Genomic DNA, 21437 nt, shown 5'->3' on the forward strand with positions numbered 1-21437 from the left:
TTTGATTGCCTTACGGAGGGAATAATTACACTAATATAATAATAATTACACGGTTACCGCCGCTCTGATATCCAAAAGTTATTTCCGGCTGTGTGTAATAACACAAAACATAAAAAATACTGTAGAACACTTCATATCTGTCGTCGCCATTGCTTGCAACATCACTTCCACATTGCAACACAACCAACACAACCAACCATCCTCCTAATTACCATGGTGATAACAGAGATGTCAGAAGGAGCCGTCAGCTCCAGTACTATAAACCCAGCCATGATGAGGTCAGACATCATAAAGCTGGATATGTAAATGGCTACTCCAGAAGGTCAATGATACATCGTTCTCTAAAGGGGGTAGGAATAGGTCAGGATTAGTCTTGAAGAGGAGGGTGTGACATTTCATTTGACTGTGTTGTTGAATTATTCTGTCATGCCCTGGCCATAGAGAGGCTTTTATTCTCTATTTTGGTTAGGCCAGGGTGTGACTAGGATGGGGATTCTAGTTTCTTTATGTCTATGTTTTCTATTTCTTTGTGTTTGGCCGGGTTGCAACTATCTATCGTCGTCTCTGATTGAGAACCATACTTAGGTAGCCCTTTTTTCCACCTGTCTTTGTGGGAAGTTGACTTTGTTCAGGGCACATAGCCTGTAGCTTCATGGTTGTTTTCTCATTTGTTGTTTTGTTGGCGTCATTTTCTATAATAAAAGAAAATGTGCGCCCACGACGCTGCACCTTGGTCCACTTCCTTCAACAGCCGTGACATATTCAATTTTCCAGGGATGACAGTTACTTACTGGTACAGGGGCTAGCAGTTGACTTACTAGCCTATGGGACCCCCACATTTAATTTGATGCTATTGTTTTTCATGAACCTCAGCTTCCTTGAAGAGCACTTTAACCTGAATCGTCCTCAGCATCAACTCTATGCCCAAAGTTTTCCAAGAGAGTTGACATGACGGGAGACACGACTGCATATCATTTCAATAAATCTAAGTGAGAGGGGAACCTTCCAAAAGAGAGGGGGCCAAATCTATACCTCCCTGGCGTCCTCTGATGGATGTGTCAGGAGGCTGAGCTCATTAAAATGTCTCTATGTCTGGATACCCTGTAACTCATTGTGGTGTGTGTGTGTGTGCGTGTGTGTGAGGACTGATTTGGAGCTCACTGGGTGACAGTGAGATGTGATCTGTGGGTCTATACCTTACCACTGTCAGGCTACTGAGGATATGTGTGTGTGTGTGTGTGTGTGTGTGTGTGTGTGTGTGTGTGTGTGTGTGTGTGTGTGTGTGTGTGTGTGTGTGTGTGTGTGTGTGTGTGTGTGTGTGTTTTGGATGGCGGAGGGGGGTATGGTAGAAATGTGTACGTTTCTTAGAATGTGTGTGTGGTGGTGTGGTGGGGCTGGGGAGATGTTTCTGCAAGGGGAGGGTTGTATGGGTGGTTGTCCTCAACACAGCAAGATAGATGACTGACTATGGAAGCTTTACTTCTGCTCTGGTACACTACAACCCCCCCCCCCAAAAAATAAATAAAAAAAAAAATAAATATACTTTTTTTTAAGGAACTCAGTCCAGCTTTCAACTCAATCTTGAAAGTTGTAATAGTAGAATGCACAAGGTGCAGTTTCAAAATTGGGTTGTGCATCATCAGTTATTCCTCTTGTCATGTCAGTCATTGCAGGCCCTAGAGAGATATTTATAACTTGTCAGAAATGTCCAGATCAACTAGCTAGCCCATGTCTGCGAACGTGTTTTAGCTAGGTAATTTATGTTAGAGTAACTCAAATATCATGCGAATACACATTAGACAATGCAAAATGTGTAGAATTGCAGGAAATAGACTTTAAACCTGCAAAAATCTTATCTCCGCCTGCAAGAGGTGTTGTGAACAATTTGTGTCATGAACAGTGCTTGTGCCTATAGAAATAGACGGGGTGCACGCTTGCAGGGGGGTGGGGAGGGGTGGGGGGTGTTCCCCAGTGCTGAAAGGGGGGCTTGAGTGAAAACGTTTGGGAACCGCTGCCCTGTTACATCCTGCTAGGCATGACACATCCACACCACACAGCAACTTTATCAATGACATTAACTGCTCCTGTAAGCCTCCCTGGATAAGAGCGTCTGCTAAATAACGCACATGTCTATGTCATGTAAATGTACCCACAGTATTGACACGACACAACGCCTAAGCTCCTGAGTGGCGCAGCGGTCTAAGGCACTGCATCTCAGTGCAAGAGGCATCACTACAGTCTCTGGATTGAATCCAGGCTGTATCACATCCGGCCGTGATTGGGAGTCCCATAGGGCGGTGCACAATTGGCCCAGCGTTGTCTGGGTTTGGCCGGGGTAAGTCGTCATTGCAAATAAGAATTTGTTCTTAATTGACTTGCCTAGTTAAATATGTATATATATATATATATATATATATATATATATATATATATATATATATATATATGTTTATGTTTGAACTAGATATCAATGTATTGACTACACAAGATGATCTGCCCAGGACGGTTCCATGCTATGGCTGTAGGAATACATTTTGATGAAATCCTGATGAAGACGGCTTGCTGTGGAAACGTTGCTAAATAGATGACTGCATCGGAGCTACTAGAGTCTGCTGCTTCCTCTTTCTTCTGAAATGGCTGTGGGAATACCCTGAAATGAAAGGACATCTTAATAGTGACTAAAGTAATGGAAATCAATCCAGTCAATGCAGGCCAGCTCATTAGAGCGATAGTCAACTGATTGATTAGAAATCAGATTGATTGACAGTGTTGGGAGATGTTATGTAAGTCATGTGGATTGGAACCTTCTGAGGCTTCGGGTGTACAAATGTCACGTTGTGTAACACTTCCTGTTAGCTTAAGCCTGACACAAGAGAGAGGAAAGGTCACATGCCGCTGTCACAATGTTAAAGATCCCAAGATCCACTGTAAATTACTTCAGTGAACAGGGTTTGGGTCAATCCCATTCGAGTTCAGTACATTTTACGAAAGTAAGAAATATGTCAATTAAATGGCCTTATTCAATCCTTGAATTGGATTTTCATTTTACCTTGAGCTGAATTGAATGAAATTGAATGGGCCCAAAAGGAAGCACTTACTTACAGATTCTTAACATAGCAGGATATGAATAGAGGATCGGGGTCACAGTGGATTAAGGTTTGAGGTTTTGGACATGAACACACATAGCTTTTGATGATGGTGGACAATTGTAGTGTGTGTTACATCAGGGGCTTCTATGGGCCTGTGGGATTACAGATTTCACATGCAGCGTGTGGGAATGGGGGGAGGGGGGTGTTACAGCATGTACGTGTGTGTGATTATTATTACCTAGGAGCTATCCTACCATGCTGTCTGTCTCACTGTGTGTGTCGGGGGGGGGGGGGTTCAGTGTGTGTGTGTGTGTGTGTGTGTGTGTGTGTGTGTGTGTGTGTGTGTGTGTGTGTGTGTGTGTGTGTGTGTGTGTGTGTGTGTGTGTGTGTGTGTGTGTGTGTGTGTGTGCGTGTAATAACCCAGGATGACTCACATTTTTTCTCACAACAATAAACAGAACTCCCCTTGGTGACAATATTTGCTCATATACCTGACAGAGAGATAGAGAGATAGAGATAGAGAGAGAGAGTTTGCGAGTGAGTGATAACCCCCAGATAAAGAATGAGCCAGAGGGGACAGAGAGGGGAGCAGGGATCAGTGGTCACTCAGGTGAGGCGGAGGCGTACTGATGATGTCAGAGCAGCAGCCAAACGAGATTAACCTGAACTAGCAGAACAGCCACAGATCCACACAGATTCACCTGAACTAGCAGAACAGCCACAGACCCACACAGATTCACCTGAACTAGCAGAACAGCCACAGATCCACACAGATTCACCTGAACTAGCAGAACAGCCACAGATCCACACAGATTAACCTGAATTAGCAGTAGAGCCACAGATCCACACAGATTAACCTGAACTAGCAGTAGAGCCACAGATCCATACAGATTCTCCTGAACTAGCAGTAGAGCCACAGATCCACACAGAATCTCCTGAACTAGTAGTAGAGCCTCAGATCCACACAGATTCTCCTGAACTAGCAGTAGAGCCACAGATCCACACATATTCACCTGAACTAGAAGTAGAGTCACAGATCCACACAGAATAACATGAACTAGCAGTAGAGCCAAAGATTCTCCTGAACTAGCAGTAGAGCCACAGATCCACACAAAATTTCCTGGACTAACAGTAGAGCCTCAGATCCACACAGATTCTCCTGAACTAGCAGTAGAGCCACAGATCCACACAGATTAACCTGAACTAGCAGTAGAGCTACAGATCCACACAGATGAACCTGAACTAGCAGTAGAGCAACATATCCACACAGATTATCCTGAACTAGCAGTAGAGCCACAGATCCACACAGAATGCAGACGAGGGAATCTGCTACGCAGCTAGATTGTACGGTGGTGTCACGTCCTGACCTTAGTTCTTTTTTTTATGTCTCTATTTTAGGTCAGGGCATGAGTTGGGGTGGGTCAGGGCATGAGTTGGGGTGGGTATTCTATGTTTTGTTCTATGTTTGTATTTCTATGTGTTTGGCCTGGTATGGTTCCCAATCAGAGGCAGCTATCAATCGTTGTCTCTGATTGAGAACCATACTTAGGCAGCCTGGTTTCGCCCTTGAGTTGTGGGTAGTTGTTTTCTGTTTTGTGTGTATCACCTGACAGAACTGTTTCGTTCTCGTTATTCCTCGTTGTTATTCTGTTTAGTGTTCAGTTTTGATTAAATTTACAACATGAACACTTACCACGCTGCGCTTTGGTCTACTCCTTCTTCCACCAACGAAACCCGTTACAGGTGCCTTCAGAAAGTGTTCAGACACCTTGACATTTTGTTACGTTCATCCTTATTCTAAAATTGATGAAATAGTTATTTTCCCCTCATCAATCTACACACAATACTCCACCATGACAAAGAAAACACTGGTTTTTAGAATTTTGGGCTAATTTAAAAAGATTAAAAATGAAAATGTACTTAAGTATTCAGATCCTTTACTCAGTACTTTGTTGAAGCATCTTTGGCAGTGATTACAGCATTGGTTATTCTTGGGTATGACTACATGCTTGGCACACCTGTATTTGGGGAATTTCTCCCATTCTTCAAAGCAGATCCTCTCAAGCTTTGTCAAGTTGGATGGGGAGCGTTGCTGCACTGCTATTTGCAAGTCGATCCAGAGATGTTTGATCGGGTTCAAGTCCGGGCTCTGACTGGGCCACTCAAGGACATTCAGAGACTTGTCCCGAAGCCACTCCTGTGTTGTCTTGGCTGTGTGCTTAGGGTCGTTGTCCTGTTGGAAGGTGAACCTTGACCCAGGTCTGTGGACCTGAGCACTCTGGAGCAGGTTTTCATCAAGGATCTCTCTGTACTTTTCTCAGTTCTTCTTTGCCTAGATCCTGACTAGTTTCCTAGTCCCTGCCGCTGAAAAACATATCCACAGCATGATGCCTACGACCACCATGCTTCACTGTAGGGATTGAGCCAGGTTTCCTGCAGACTTGACGCTTGGCATTCAGGCCAAAGAGTTCAATCTTGGTTTCATCAGACCAGAGAATCTTGTTTCTCAAGGTCTGAGAGTCTTTAGGTTCCTTTTGGCAAACTCCAAGAGGGCTGTCATGTCCCTTTTATTGAAGAGTGGCTTCTGTCTGGCCACTCTACCATTAAGGCCTGATTGGTGGAGTGCTTCAGAGATGGTTGTCCTTCTGGAAGGTTCTCCCATCTCCACAGAGGAACTCTGGAGCTCTGTCAGTGACCATCGGGTCCTTGGTCACCTCCCTGACCAAGGCAGGTCTGTGTGTGAATTTAAAAACATTGTACACCGGTACAGAAATAATCTTAAGGTTTCCTGTATTTTAGTTCCCACGATTGCTCAGTTTTGCCGGGCGGCCAGCTCTAGGAAGAGTCTTTGTGGTTCCAAACTTCTTCCATTTAACAATGATGGAGGCCACTGTGTTCTTCAATGCTGCAGAAATGTTTTGGTACCCTTCCCCAGATCTGTGCCTCGACACAATGCTGTTTCGGAGGTCTAAGGATATTTCCTTTGACCTCATGGCTTGGTTTTTCTATTTGTAGAGGTTCTAACAGTAGAACAGGAATGAATCCACCAGCCTGCCACATAGAGCTAGAGCTCATATATTCTATTATTCTATAATATTTCACTCCAGAGGGTTATTCTGTCTGTTCTACTAGACAGAGGAAGACAGGATAAATATACCCCTTCTCCCAAGACGATAACAGTCAAATAAACAAATTACATTTAAGTTGAGTATATTGCCAAATAAGATATTTGAGTATTTCAAATAAGGCATTATTATGGATGTTATTGTTGAATATTCTCGAGACTACATTAGAAGAAAATAATCACGTGTCAAGAAACATGTCTATGTGGTGTCTCTGAAAGGTGCACAAACAACCATAATAGTTCCTACACTATTTCCTTTTGCAAATTACAAAAGCATTAACAAGAAGTTGTACATCTTGTAACATTGTCTGAGCCTTGCTAGAAGAGCACTTATCGGCCCTCTCTTGAACGCAGCTCTCCCCAACCCATCGTTCCTACACCATTGTCTAATTAGAAATGCATTAAGGAGAGGTTGTAAAAGTGTGTACGTCTGACCCTCAGGAGAAGAGCTCTTATTGGCCCGCTCTTGAATGCAGCTCCACCCAGAGACAGTTGTTATTGCCTTGTGAGGGAATAAATTCTGCCTTAACTGCTGCCTGCTACTTCAATTGGGCATTTTACTCTTTACAATACCTGCATTTATTGTTTTGTGACTACAGAGAGGTACATTTCAATGCAGGCACTGTAGCAAAAAAAATGGTTGAGTTTTGAACAAAATGTATGAGGATATTGAAATATTAATCTCAGTTCACCCAAAACTAATGTCTTGCCTAATGGGTCAGCTCCTCGATTAGGTTCTGGGTCCAGAAATGTTAAGAGAAGAGATTAAGAGATGCTAGAATGAGGAGCAGAACCTGAACAAGGAGCTCCACCCTCTCTCTTTGAAAGTTACAGGCAAGTCTATGGGCAGAATGTCCCCTACCCTTCTGAAATTCGAAAGGTGTTTAACACCTGTGAAATCGTGATTTGTCCAAATAACCAGTGATGAAAAACACAGAACTACTGATGCTCGTTAGCTATCGGTGGCCATAGTATAAAGACGGATCTACGGTAGACCATGTATGTCTACGTGGTCTGTTCACCAGAGATTATTGACAGATTGTTATTGTTCACGGTCGTGATGCTTTCACAAACAAGTATGAAATAACTGTAGTAATTGACTGTTCCGCTCTTGTTGATTTAATATATAAACACATTTTCATGTAATAACACAAAGCTAAATCAAATACAATCATGACAAATGGGTCAGCTGTAGCAAATCCATATCCTATGTACCTCTGCTTTGAATGTGATCTGCAATACTTTAAATAAATATTTAATCCGAACTTTTCTTCCATTGACATGCTCCATTACTTCAAATGGCCTCCTTCCAAGACAGTCTGTGTGTGTGTGTGTGTGTGTGTGTGTGTGTGTGTGTGTGTGTGTGTGTGTGTGTGTGTGTGTGTGTGTGTGTGTGTGTGTGTGTGTGTGTGTGTGTGTGTGTGTGTGTGTGTGTGTGTGTGTGTGTGTGTGTGTGTGTGTATTTCTGATTTCCTCTGTATTGGTAAGGCCACAATATCTGTCAATGCGGGTGTCAGAATATGCATTTTCATCAAGGACCTCATGTTCCCTCGTCGTTCCTGTGTGGAGACAGTCTTGACAGGTGAGGAAGCCAGGCAGTGGAGATGGGTGAGTTGGGGGTGAAAGGGGAGACAAACCGTTAGCCAGCCAGGGAGAGGAGGGAGACAGGGGAGGTATACAAGGGGCTTTGGTGTGGCCGTGTGGTGACAGGCCGTCTGTCTGTGGTGGGGGAGGTGAGTGAGTAGACACACACACATGTTGGGAAAAATCACAAACACACACACACAGACGTTTTGGTAACAGCACACTGAGGAAAGCTCTGTCAGCAGTGCTGGAGATGTGTGTCAGCCCTGACCTTAGAGGATGACCACACAGATTAACAGACCAGGGCTGGACATGTTGCTGCAGTGTGTGTGTGTGTGTGTGTGTGTGTGTGTGTGTGTGTGTGTGTGTGTGTGTGTGTGTGTGTGTGTGTGTGTGTGTGTGTGTGTGCGCGCGCGTGTGTGTGTGTGTGTGTGTGTGTGTGTGTGTGTGTGTGTGTGTGTGTGTGTGTGTGTGTGTGTGTGTGTGTGTGTGTGTGTGTGTGTGTGTGTGTGTGTGTGTGTTGAATAATGTTTATATCATGGAAGACCCCGATGCAGACAGTGTCGAAGTAACAAACGTTTATTACTAGAACGCACCAGCGACTCCTGTGGCGGGCCGGGCGCAGTGCACGCTAACCAAGGTTGCCAGGTGCACAGTGTTTCCTCCGGCACATTGGTGCGGCTGGCTTCCAGGTTGGATGCGCGCTGTGTTAAGAAGCAGTGCGGCTTGGTTGGGTTGTGTATCGGAGGATGCATGACTTTCATCCTTCGTCTCTCCAGAGCCCGCACGGGAGTTGTAGCGATGAGACAAGATAGTAGCTGCTAACAATTGGATACCACGAAATTGGGGAGAAAAAGAGGTAAAAAAAAAAGTATACGTCTTTAGAAATGACTTTCCCAAAACAACAAATTAGCTAACATTTACAATGATGGTGACTTCTGTCCCTCAGCCTGAGAGAGAGAGAGAGTAGATGTATTAAAAGCACCACTGAGTTCATAGAATAGTCTCCTTATCTTCACTATGAGTCCTCCTCCTCTCCCTCATAATCCTCCTCTCCCTCCTCCTCCTCTCCCTCATAATCCTCCTCTCCCTCCTCCTCCTCTCCCTCATAATCCTCCTCTCCCTCCTCCTCCTCTCCCTCATAATCCTCCTCTCCCTCATAATCCTCCTCTCCCTCCTCCTCCTCTCCCTCCTCCTCCTCTCCCTCATAATCCTCCTCTCCCTCCACCTCCTCTTCTTCATAATCCTCCTCTCCCTCATAATCCTCTCTCTCCATCTCATCTCCTCATAATCCTCCTCAGTGTCTCCCTCCTCCTCAGTGTCCACATCTTCCTCCTCCGTGTCCTCATCTGTTTCCTCCTCCTCCTCATCCATGTCCCCATCCTCTTCCTCCTCTTCCTCATAATTCTCAATCCTCCTCCTCCTCTTCCTGCATCCCCTCTTCCTCATAATCCTCTTCTCTCTCCTCCTCATCCTACTCCTCAGTGTCCACATCTGCTTCCTCCTATTCCTCCTCTTCCTCATAATCCTCCTCCTCCTCCTCCTCCTCCTCAGAGTCCCCATCCGCTTCCTCCTCTTCCTCATAACCCTCATTCTCTTTCACCTCCTCCTCTTCCTGCACTCCCTCTTCTTCATAATCCTCCTCTTCCTCCTCCTCCTCCTCCTCAGTGTCCCCGTCCACTTCCTCCTCTTCCTCATAATCCTCATTCTCTTCCTCCTCCTCCTCTTCCTGCACCCCTTCTTCCTCCTCCTCCTCCTCCTCCTCCTCCTCCTCCTCCTCCTCCTCCTCCTCTCCATCCATCACCTCTTCCTCATAATCCTCCTCCTCCTCTTCCTCCACCCCCTCTTCCTCTTCTTCCTCATCCTCAGTGTCCTCTTCATCCTCTTCCTCCTGTTCTTCCTCATCAGTGTCCTCACTTTGTAAGGTGGGTTCTGTTTTTGATTTGAAAGTGTCTAAAACAGTAATGCGGTTTGGGTCCCAGACACAGGTCTCTCCTAAACCACTCTTCACCATGCCACAGTTAGGAGGAACCCAGGCTGAGTCGTAACCTTCGTCATGCCATGTCTTCTGCAAAGGGTGGCCTTGGCGGTCTATTTTTTTCACCTTGCCCACATTGACTATAACTTTGATGACAACCTTCTGGTGTTCAGTGAGGTCCAGGGGGTATCTACTAGATATCCAGGTCCCGGCTTAGATACACACCCTGCCCCAACATGCCACACTTGGATGGATAAAAAACCTTTGGTCAGGATTTTACATGTAGTTTTCTCAAAGGTTCCGTGGTACATTTTGTAGACCATGCCATTCCGTACCCTTGCCAGACAATAAATAAACGTCAATAAGCATATTGAGTATATTGCCAAATAAGATATTTGAGTATTTCAAATAAGGCATTATTATGGATGTTATTGTTGAATATTCTCGAGACTACATTAGAAGAAAAATAATCACGTGTCAAGAAACATGTCTATGTGGTGTCTCTGAAAGGTGCACAAACAACCATAATAGTTCCTACACTATTTCCTCATTACAAAAGCATGAACAAGAAGTTGTACGTAACATTGTCTGACTCTTGCTAGAAGAGCACTTATCGGCCCTCTCTTGAACGCAGCTCTCCCCAACCCATCGTTCCTACACCATTGTTTAATTAGAAATGCATTAAGAAGAGGTTGTAAAAGTGTGTACGTCTGACCCTCAGAATAAGAGCTCTTATCAGCCCGCTCTTGAACGCAGCTCTCTCTGCTTCTCCTGACTACAAGCCAGTCTGGTATTGATTTCTCATTGGCTGATTTGTTTAACGACCCAGAGGTGGTTGTTATTACCTTGTGAGGGAGTAAATTCTGCCTTAACTGCTGTTAGCTGCTTCGATTGGGCATTTTACTGTTTTACAATACCTGCATTTATTGGTTTGTGACTACAGAGAAGTACATTTCAATGCAGGCACTGTAGCTAAAAATAGTCCAGTTTTGAAAAATGGCAATACTCTACTTGATGTATGGACTGTATGAGGATATTGAAATATTAATCTCAGTTCACCCAAAACTAAAGTCTTGCGTAATGGGTCAGCTGCTCGATTAGATTCTGGGTCCAGAAATGTTAAGAGAAGAGATTAAGAAATGCTAGAATGAGGAGCAGAACCTGAACAAGGAGCTCCACCCTCTCTCTTTGAAAGTTACAGGCAAGTCTATGGGCAGAATGTCCCCTACCCTTCTGAAATTCGAAAGGTGTTTAACACCTGCGAAATCGTGATTTGTCCAAATAACCAGTGATGAAAAACACAGAACTACTGATGCTCGTTAGCTATCGGTGGCCATAGTATAAAGACGGATCTACGGTAGACCATGTATGTCTACGTGGTCTGTTCACCAGAGATTATTGACAGATTGTTATTGTTCACGGTCGTGATGCTTTCACAAACAAGTATGAAATAACTGTAGTAATTGACTGTTCCGCTCTTGTTGATTTAATATGTAAACACATTTTCATGTAATAACACAAAGCTAAATCAAATACATTCATGACAAATGGGTCAGCTGTAGCAAATCCATATCCTATGTACCTCTGCTTTGAATGTGATCTGCAATACTTTAAATAAATATTTAATCCAACATTTTCTTCCATTGACATGCTCCATTACTTCAAATAGCCTCCTTCCAAAACAGTCTGTGTGCTTGTGTGTGTGTTTGGGTTACAGGTTAGGGTTAGGGTTAGGGGTCAGGGAAATTAGGATTTTGAATGGAAATTAATTGTAGATCATGTTGTGCCTTTGGCTATGCCGGATTAAGTGATATGACATGCTATTCTATAAAATAATTTCTCCTTAATTAATATCACCTGATTGAGCTAATAATGTAAATGTAATTAACAAGATAGTCGGGCACCACAAAATAATATTTATAGAGCTGTTATCTTCTGAATAAACTCTTAAAGACCTAGTAATATTTTACATCAATAGCAGTCAATATCAATCGTCATCTTACTTCAGTCTCATCTGAAAGTTGTAAATTCTTGGTTATCTGCAAGAACCCTGGCTAACATTTTGAATCAGCAATACAAAATTGGGTTTAATCATTTATTTACAAAATACATAACTAATCACACAGAATTACACATACACATAATTAAATCATAACTTGATTACAAATTACCTCATAAAGGAAAACGTCCCCAGCGGGCGGAACAGATATGACAGCTTGTTACACAAAAGAAAAGGGTCTGGGTTGAGTGAAAGATCGGGAAGACTGAGGAACGAAGGGCGAAGCTGTGCTATCGTAAATACAGTATCTTATGCATTCTAAATTACCACCCATTTGGAAAAGGAAAATGCAATAAATATTTACTCTGAGCTGTGCTTCTGTAGGTTGGTGGTAGATGGAAGGCCGTGTTGCCCAACCGAGTCCTTTGAATAATGTCTCTGGTTGTCAATTGGATACGTTGTAGTAACGTCATTGTGTGGTAGACGGCATACTCTGTCGGTTCCTTCCTAACCTGCGTTTGCAGCTGTGATTGCTAACTCAACGGCTAGGAGGTATCACTTCTGTAGTGAACAAGAGTTCAAAGTTCATACCATTCGCAACTAAAGCTCACGCTGATGTTGGCTTCGTTCTGTAGTTATTATCTGAACCATTCTGACATCGGATCGTCGTCCTACATCCCCGGAACAGGAACTTCTATTGTCGTCAAAGGCTTATATAGGAAGGGAGAGAAGGTTTTATAGCCCATGTCCCTTCACAGGGGTGGGCTACTGATTGAGCAGCCCTATCTTATGAAAACCCACATCTCACATTTTAGAAGCTAAAATCACATTTCATCCCATCACAAATAATTCCATATTCAAACATTTAAATTGAACAACAATTCCATGTGAATCCGATAACTCTGATGTGTAGACTTTCCACTGTAGAGTTTATGTCATCTTATTATTGATGAGAATGTCTCAGATGACAACCGAACAGACATCATATTCATTAAGTACCACTGCATATGTTCAATTGTTCAGATTACCAGAATATAGTTCATTTCCCCCGACCTTCTGATGTTCCCAGAATCTCTATGTTAACCAAGGGTTTTGCAAATGTAACAGCAGTAGGGTAGAGAGAGGAAAAAGAGGGGAAGAGGTATTTATGACTGTCATAAACCTACCCGCCAGGCCAACGTCATGACAATCCCCATGAAGATAGAAGAACAAAATGTGTGTGTGTCTGTGTCTGATTGCCTCTGTATTGGTAAGGCCACAATATCCGTCAATGCGGGTGTCAGAATATGCATTTTCATCAAGGACGCCATGTTCCCTCATCGTTCCTGTGTGGAGACAGTCTTAACAGGTGAGGAAGCCAGGCAGTGGAGATGGGTGAGTTGGGGGTGGAAAGGGAGACAACCCGTTAGCCAGCCAGGGAGAGGAGGGAGACAGGGGTAGGTATACAAGGGGATTTGGCGGTGCTGTGTGGTGACAGGCCGTCTGTGTGCGGTGCTGGTGGGTGAGCTAGTAGGCACACACACACATTGGGAAACAAACACACACACATACACACACACACACACAGACGTTTTGGTAACAGCACACTGAGGAAAGCTCTGTCAGCAGTGCTGGAGATGTGTGTCAGCCCTGACCTTAGAGGATGACCACACAGATTAACAGACCAGGGCTGGACATGTTGCTGCAGTGTGTGTGTGTGTTTGTGTGTGTGTCTGTGTGAGTATGTGTTATACAGCTCCCCCACTGTGCAAGGATGGAGAAGGGTTGAATAATGTTGTGTGTTGTATTTGTTGTCTTATGATTGTATGAATAATACCCTGTCTGGCTAGATTGTAACACACAGTATAATGTCTGAATACGTAGATAGTCGACAGGCTTAGCTTTGTTTTCAGCCATATTTCTATGGTTGTTATATTTATGTCTGATGTCAGCATGGTAATAGCTTTACCACCAAAGGTCAGCAAGTACAAAAACATGTTTATTATCCTCTGGCTATACAGTACATGTGAAGCACTTGCAGTCTTCTTTCTACTTATATCAAGTATGATGTACCTCACCAGGAACAACTCTGGGCCCCAAAATATGTGTATCATAACCAGAGCCTGGAGTTTTTCCTGGTCAGGCCATTGTGGTCAGGAAAAAAAACGAATGTCCCTAATCATGTGCATTATCATGTCTCACACCTGTGGGACACATGTAAATTAATCACATTAACGTAAGTAAACATCTACAGAAATTACTTTCCCAAAACAACAAATTAGCTAACATTTTACAATGATGGTGACTTCTGTCCCTCAGCCTGAGAGAGAGAGAGAGAGAGAGAGAGAGAGAGAGAGAGAGAGAGAGAGTAGATGTATTAAAAACACCACTGAGTTCATAGAATAGCCTGCTTATCTTCACCATGAGTCCTCCTCCTCTTCCTCATAATCCTCCTCTCCCTCCACCTCCTCTTCTTCATAATCCTCCTCAGTGTCCCCATCCGCTTCCTCCTCTTCTTCTCCCTCCTCCTCCTCCTCAGTGTCCCCATCCGCTTCCTCCTCTTCTTCTCCCTCCTCCTCCTCCTCAGTGTCCCCATCCGCTTCCTCCTCTTCTTCTCCCTTCTCCTCCTCCTCCTCCTCCTCCTCAGTGTCCCCATCCGCTTCCTCCTCTTCTTCTCCCTCCTCATCCTCCTCCTCCTCAGTGTCACCATCTGCTTCCTCCTCCTTCACTCCCTCTCCCTCCTCATCCTCCTCCTCCTCCTCCTCAGTGTTCCCATCTGCTTCCTCCTCTCCCGCCACCCCTTCTTTCTCAAAATCCTCCTCCTCCTCTTCATCAACCGCCTCTTCCTCATAATCCTCCTCCTCTCCCTCCACCCCCTCTTCCTCCTCTTCCTCCTCCTCAGTGTCCTCTTCATCCTCCCCCTCCTCTTCCTCATCAGTGTCCTCACTTTGTAAGGTGGGTTCTGTTTTTGATTTGAAAGTGTCTAAAACAGTAATGCGGTTTGGGTCCCAGACACAGGTCTCTTCTAAAGCACTCTTCACCATGCCACAGTTAGGAGGAACCCAGGCTGAGTCGTAACCTTCGTCATGCCATGTCTTCTGCAAAGGGTGGCCTTGGCGGTCTATTTTTTTCACCTTGCCCACATTGACTTTAACTTTGATGACAACCTTCTGGTATTCAGTGAGGTCCAGGGGGTATCTACTAGCCTTCTCCAGGTCCCGGCTTAGATACACACCCTGCCCCAACATGCCACGTTTGGACGGACAAAAACCTTTGGCCATGATTTTCTGTGCAGCCCACCAAGACGTGCCGTGGTACATGATGTAGAATCTGCCATTCCGTGGCCCTGATAGACCCATTCTTCGTGCCACAGCAGAAGTAGTAAAGTAATCTCTTCTCCACATGGCCATATCCTCCCCAATTTTAAGGAATTCCCTCCCTGACCACAAATAAGTGTGTCAATGCACAATACTGCAGAACTGGACGAGTAAGAAAGAGGAAATTAGTCTGACTAGGTAATATAAATATATAGAAGGAAATAAACTACATTTTACCTACAGCATATCAAAACAGAGTATAAAACAGCTGCAATTTGAAAAGGTTAAGTTGCATAAAATACTCACCAAAAAACGTCCAAGTTATATGGTTCTATATTAGTTAGTTCACTTAATGACAGATCGGTGTTGATCTCTGAAGGGTGATTCAGGTAAAAGTGATTCACCAGACAGATTACTTTACACCCAAGGAAGTTGTTACTGGTACAAGGTATATAAATAGAAGTTCTGTCTTCCTTTCGTTTTCAGTCATACAGGAAGTCACATGATGTCTCCTGGCCAAATAAGGTAAAAAGGGGCAGTTATTTTGTAATTAGAGTTTACGCCACCCCTTTCTCTCTCTCCCTCTCCCTCTCCCTCTCCCCCTCTCTCTCTCTCTCTGTAATGAACTTCGTCTGTTGTTTGAAGAGAGTCAGACCGAAATGCAGCGTGTAGGTTACTCATGACTTTTAATGAAGAAAATGCGGTACATGAAAGAACTGAAGAAGAAAACAACAAATGAGTGAAACTAATACAGCCTATCTGGTGACTAACACAGAGACAGGTACAATCACCCACGAACTACAACGCGCACTCAGGCTGCCTAAATACGGTTCCCAATCCGAGACAACGAGAATCAGCTGACTCCAATTAGGAATCGCCTCAGGCAGCCAAGCCTAACTAGACACACCCCTAACTAATACAACCCCAATACGAAATACAACATATAAACCCATGTCACACCCTGGCCTACCCAAACATATAACAAAAACCACAAGATACAATGACCAAGGCGTGACAGAACCCCCCCCCTAAGGTGCGGACTCCGGGACGCACCTCAAGAGCATAGGGAGGGTCCGGGTGGGCGTCTGTCCATGGTGGCGGTTCTGGCTCGGGACGTGGACCCCACTCCATAAATGTCCTAGTTCCTCCCCTTCGCGTCCTAGGATAATCCACCTTCTCCGCCGACCATGGCCTAATAGTCCTCACCCTGATCCCCACATAACTGAGGGGCAGCTCGGGACCAAGGGGCAGCTCGGGACCAAGGGGCAGCTCGGGACAGAGGGGCAGCTCGGGACAGAGGGGCAGCTCGGGACAGAGGGGCAGCTCGGGACAGAGGGGCAGCTCAGGACAGAGGGGCAGCTCGGGACAGAGGGGCAGCTCGGGACAGAGGGGCAGCTCGGGACAGAGGAGCAGCTCGGGATAGAGGAGCAGCTCGGGATAGAGGAGCAGCTCGGGATAGAGGAGCAGCTCGGGATAGAGGAGCAGCTCAGGACAGCAGGGCAGCTCAGGACAGAGGGGCAACTCGGGACAGCAGGGCAGCTCAGGACAGAGGGGCAGCCCGGGACAGAGGAGCAGCCCGGGACCGAAGCAGCCCAGTACTGAGGGGAAGCCCGGTACTGAGAGGGAGCCCAGTACAGAGAGGAAGCCTAGTACTGAGAGGAAGCCTAGTACTGAGAGGAAGCTCAGTACTGAGAGGAAGCTCAGTACTGAGAGGAAGCTCAGTACTGAGAGGAAGCTCAGGCAGGTAGTAGGCTCCGGTAAATCCTGGCTGGCTGGTGGACCTGGATGATTCAGGTTGTCTGGCCGATCTAGAAGATCTAGGTTGACGGGCAGATCTGGAAGAGACTGGTTGTCGGGCAGATCTGGAAGAGACTGGTTGTCTGGCAGATCTGGAAGAGACTGGTTGTCTGGCAGATCTGGAAGAGACTGGTTGTCTGGCGGCGCTGGGCTGACTGGCGGCACTGGCGGCGCTGGGCAGACTGGCGGTACTGGCGGCGCTGGGCAGACTGGCGGTACTGGCGGCGCTGGGCAGACTGGCGGTACTGGCGGCGCTGGGCAGACTGGCGGCGCTGGGCAGACTGGCGGTACTGGCGGCGCTGGGCAGACTGGCGGTACTGGCGGCGCTGGGCAGACTGGCGGCACTGGCGGCGCTGGGCAGACTGGCGGTACTGGCGGCGCTGGGCAGACTGGCGGCGCTGGGCAGACTGGCGGTACTGGCGGCGCTGGGCAGGCTGGCGGTACTGGCGGCGCTGGGCAGACTGGCGGTACTGGCGGCGCTGGGCAGACTGGGAGCACTAGCGGCGCTGGGCAGACTGGCGGCACTGGCGGCGCTGGGCTGACTGGCGGCACTGGCGGTGCTGGGCAGACTGGGAGCTCTGGCGGTGCTGGGCTGACTGGGAACTCTGGCGGTGCTGCGCAGACTGGCGGCGCTGGGCTGACTGGCGGCACTGGGCAGGCGGGAGACTCCGATAGCGCAGGAGAAGAGAACAGCTCTGGTTGCGCTAAACAAGCGGGAGACTCCGGCAGCGCAGGAGGGGAGAAAAGCACTGGCTGCGCTGAACAGGCGAGGCGCACTGGAGGCCTGGTGCGTGGTGCTGGAACTGGTGGTACTGGCGCGAGGACACGCACAGGAAGCCTGGTGCGGGGAGCTGCTACCGGAGGACTGGTGTGTAGAGGTGGCTCTGGATAGACCGGACCGTGCAGGCGCACTGGAGCTCTAGAGCACCGAGCCTGCCCAAGCTTACCTGGCTCGATGCCCACTCTAGCCCGGCCAATAGGAAGGGCTGGTATGTGTCGCAGCTGGCTCTGCACCTGCACTGGAAACACCGTGCGCTCCATAGCATAACACGGTGCCTGCCCGGTCTCTCTAGCCCAACGGTGAGCACAGGGAGTATGCGCAGGTTTCCTACCTGGCATAACTATTCTCCCTTTTAGCCCCCCCCCAATATTTTTTGGGGGGTGACTTTCCGGTTTCCAACCGCATCGCCATTTCCTCCTTGGGACGGCGATATTCTCCCGGCTGCTCCCAGGGTCCTTGACCGTCTAATTCCTCCTCCCATGTCCAAATCTCCAATTGATGCAGTCTCTCCCATTGCAACTGCTCTTCACGATTAACAGGGAGAGTAGGCTCAGGTCTGTTTCCTGACTCAGCCACTCTCTCTCTGCGCTTTCCCCTGTTACCTTCAGTTTTCGCTCTGTATAGCAATGCTTTCCTTCTCGATTCCATACGTGTATAGCCCTCTTCGCATTGCTGTAGGGAATCCCAGGCGGGCTCCTGCACTCGCTCTGGGTCGGCCGCCCACCTGTCGATTTCTTCCCACGTCGTGTAATCCCTGCTTCTGCCGTCCATAACGTCCTCCTTTAGATCCTGCCAGTTCACACGCTGCTCGGTCTGTGAATCGTGGTGGGTGATTCTGTAATGAACTTCGTCTGTTGTTTGAAGAGAGTCAGACCGAAATGCAGCGTGTAGGTTACTCATGACTTTTAATGAAGAAAATGCGGTACATTAAATAACTGAAGAAGAAAACAACAAATGAGTGAAACTAATACAGCCTATCTGGTGACTAACACAGAGACAGGTACAATCACCCACGAACTACAACGCGCACTCAGGCTGCCTAAATACGGTTCCCAATCCGAGACAACGAGAATCAGCTGACTCCAATTAGGAATCGCCTCAGGCAGCCAAGCCTAACTAGACACACCCCTAACTAATACAACCCCAATACGAAATACAACATATAAACCCATGTCACACCCTGGCCTACCCAAACATATAACAAAAACCACAAGATACAATGACCAAGGCGTGACAGAACCCCCCCCCTAAGGTGCGGACTCCGGGACGCACCTCAAGAGCATAGGGAGGGTCCGGGTGGGCGTCTGTCCATGGTGGCGGTTCTGGCTCGGGACGTGGACCCCACTCCATAAATGTCCTAGTTCCTCCCCTTCGCGTCCTAGGATAATCCACCTTCTCCGCCGACCATGGCCTAATAGTCCTCACCCTGATCCCCACATAACTGAGGGGCAGCTCGGGACCAAGGGGCAGCTCGGGACCAAGGGGCAGCTCGGGACAGAGGGGCAGCTCGGGACAGAGGGGCAGCTCGGGACAGAGGGGCAGCTCGGGACAGAGGGGCAGCTCGGGACAGAGGGGCAGCTCGGGACAGAGGAGCAGCTCGGGATAGAGGAGCAGCTCGGGATAGAGGAGCAGCTCGGGATAGAGGAGCAGCTCAGGACAGCAGGGCAGCTCAGGACAGAGGGGCACACAGCAGGGCAGCTCAGGACAGAGGGGCAGCCCGGGACAGAGGAGCAGCCCGGGACCGAAGCAGCCCAGTACTGAGGGGAAGCCCGGTACTGAGAGGGAGCCCAGTACAGAGGGAAGCCTAGTACTGAGAGGAAGCTCAGTACTGAGAGGAAGCTCAGTACTGAGAGGAAGCTCAGTACTGAGAGGAAGCTCAGGCAGGTAGTAGGCTAAATCCTGGCTGGCTGTGGACCTGGATGATTCAGGTTGTCTGGCCGATCTAGAAGATCTAGGTTGACGGGCAGATCTGGAAGAGACTGGTTGTCGGGCAGATCTGGAAGAGACTGGTTGTCTGGCAGATCTGGAAGAGACTGGTTGTCTGGCAGATCTGGAAGAGACTGGTTGTCTGGCGGCGCTGGGCTGACTGGCGGCACTGGCGGCGCTGGGCAGACTGGCGGTACTGGCGGCGCTGGGCAGACTGGCGGTACTGGCGGCGCTGGGCAGACTGGCGGTACTGGCGGCGCTGGGCAGACTGGCGGCGCTGGGCAGACTGGCGGTACTGGCGGCGCTGGGCAGACTGGCGGTACTGGCGGCGCTGGGCAGACTGGCGGTACTGGCGGCGCTGGGCAGACTGGCGGTACTGGCGGCGCTGGGCAGACTGGCGGCGCTGGGCAGACTGGCGGTACTGGCGGCGCTGGGCAGACTGGCGGTACTGGCGGCGCTGGGCAGACTGGCGGTACTGGCGGCGCTGGGCAGACTGGGAGCACTAGCGGCGCTGGGCAGACTGGCGGCACTGGCGGCGCTGGGCTGACTGGCGGCACTGGCGGTGCTGGGCAGACTGGGAGCTCTGGCGGTGCTGGGCAGACTGGGAGCTCTGGCGGTGCTGGGCAGACTGGCGGCGCTGGGCTGACTGGCGGCACTGGGCAGGCGGCGCTAAACAAGCGGGAGACTCCGGCAGCGCAGGAGGGGAGAAAAGCACTGGCTGCGCTGAACAGGCGAGGCGCACTGGAGGCCTGGTGCGTGGTGCTGGAACTGGTGGTACTGGCGCGAGGACACGCACAGGAAGCCTGGTGCGGGGAGCTGCTACCGGAGGACTGGTGTGTAGAGGTGGCTCTGGATAGACCGGACCGTGCAGGCGCACTGGAGCTCTAGAGCACCGAGCCTGCCCAAGCTTACCTGGCTCGATGCCCACTCTAGCCCGGCCAATAGGAAGGGCTGGTATGTGTCGCAGCTGTGGCTCACATAGCATAACACGGTGCCTGCCCGGTCTCTCTAGCCCAACGGTGAGCACAGGGAGTATGCGCAGGTTTCCTACCTGGCATAACTATTCTCCCTTTTAGCCCCCCAATATTTTTTGGGGGTGACTTTCCGTTTCCAACCGCATCGCCATTTCCTCCTTGGGACGGCGATATTCTCCCGGCTGCTCCCAGGGTCCTTGACCGTCTAATTCCTCCTCCCATGTCCAAATCTCCAATTGATGCAGTCTCTCCCATTGCAACTGCTCTTCACGATTAACAGGGAGAGTAGGCTCAGGTCTGTTTCCTGACTCAGCCACTCTCTCTCTGCGCTTTCCCCTGTTACCTTCAGTTTTCGCTCTGTATAGCAATGCTTTCCTTCTCGATTCCATACGTGTATAGCCCTCTTCGCATTGCTGTAGGGAATCCCAGGCGGGCTCCTGCACTCGCTCTGGGTCGGCCGCCCACCTGTCGATTTCTTCCCACGTCGTGTAATCCCTGCTTCTGCCGTCCATAACGTCCTCCTTTAGATCCTGCCAGTTCACACGCTGCTCGGTCTGTGAATCGTGGTGGGTGATTCTGTAATGAACTTCGTCTGTTGTTTGAAGAGAGTCAGACCCAAATGCAGCGTGTAGGTTACTCATGACTTTTAATGAAGAAAATGCGGTACATGAAATAACTGAAGAAGAAAACAACAAATGAGTGAAACTAATACAGCCTATCTGGTGACTAACACAGAGACAGGTACAATCACCCACGAACTACAACGCGCACTCAGGCTGCCTAAATACGGTTCCCAATCCGAGACAACGAGAATCAGCTGACTCCAATTAGGAATCGCCTCAGGCAGCCAAGCCTAACTAGACACACCCCTAACTAATACAACCCCAAT

General features: G+C 48.1%; 1 protein-coding gene across 2 annotated transcripts; it reads right to left on the reverse strand.

The window, feature by feature from the left end:
- Positions 1–11856: 11856 nt before the first annotated feature.
- Positions 11857–15561, reverse strand: LOC118389421 (glutamic acid-rich protein-like). Of its 2 annotated transcripts, none has more exons than XM_052527827.1 (2): positions 15377–15561; positions 11857–15192 (listed from the first exon to the last, which is right to left on the reverse strand). In XM_052527827.1, exon 2 carries the CDS (start codon positions 15161–15163, stop codon positions 14171–14173), a length of 993 nt encoding a protein of 330 aa, XP_052383787.1. In that variant the 5' UTR covers positions 15164–15192; positions 15377–15561; the 3' UTR covers positions 11857–14170. The 2 variants fall into 2 exon arrangements, with proteins under 2 accessions (XP_052383787.1, XP_052383786.1); XM_052527826.1 differs by having other exon boundaries at positions 11857–15232.
- Positions 15562–21437: the final 5876 nt, after the last annotated feature.

Source organism: Oncorhynchus keta, chromosome 10 (assembly GCF_023373465.1).
Source record: "Oncorhynchus keta strain PuntledgeMale-10-30-2019 chromosome 10, Oket_V2, whole genome shotgun sequence".
Lineage (NCBI taxonomy): Eukaryota > Metazoa > Chordata > Actinopteri > Salmoniformes > Salmonidae > Oncorhynchus > Oncorhynchus keta.

Coding starts and splice junctions, on each gene's coding strand:
- LOC118389421 (XM_052527827.1), bottom strand. CDS start 15,163: ATGGCCATGTGGAGAAGAGATTACTTTACTACTTCTGCTGTGGCACGA.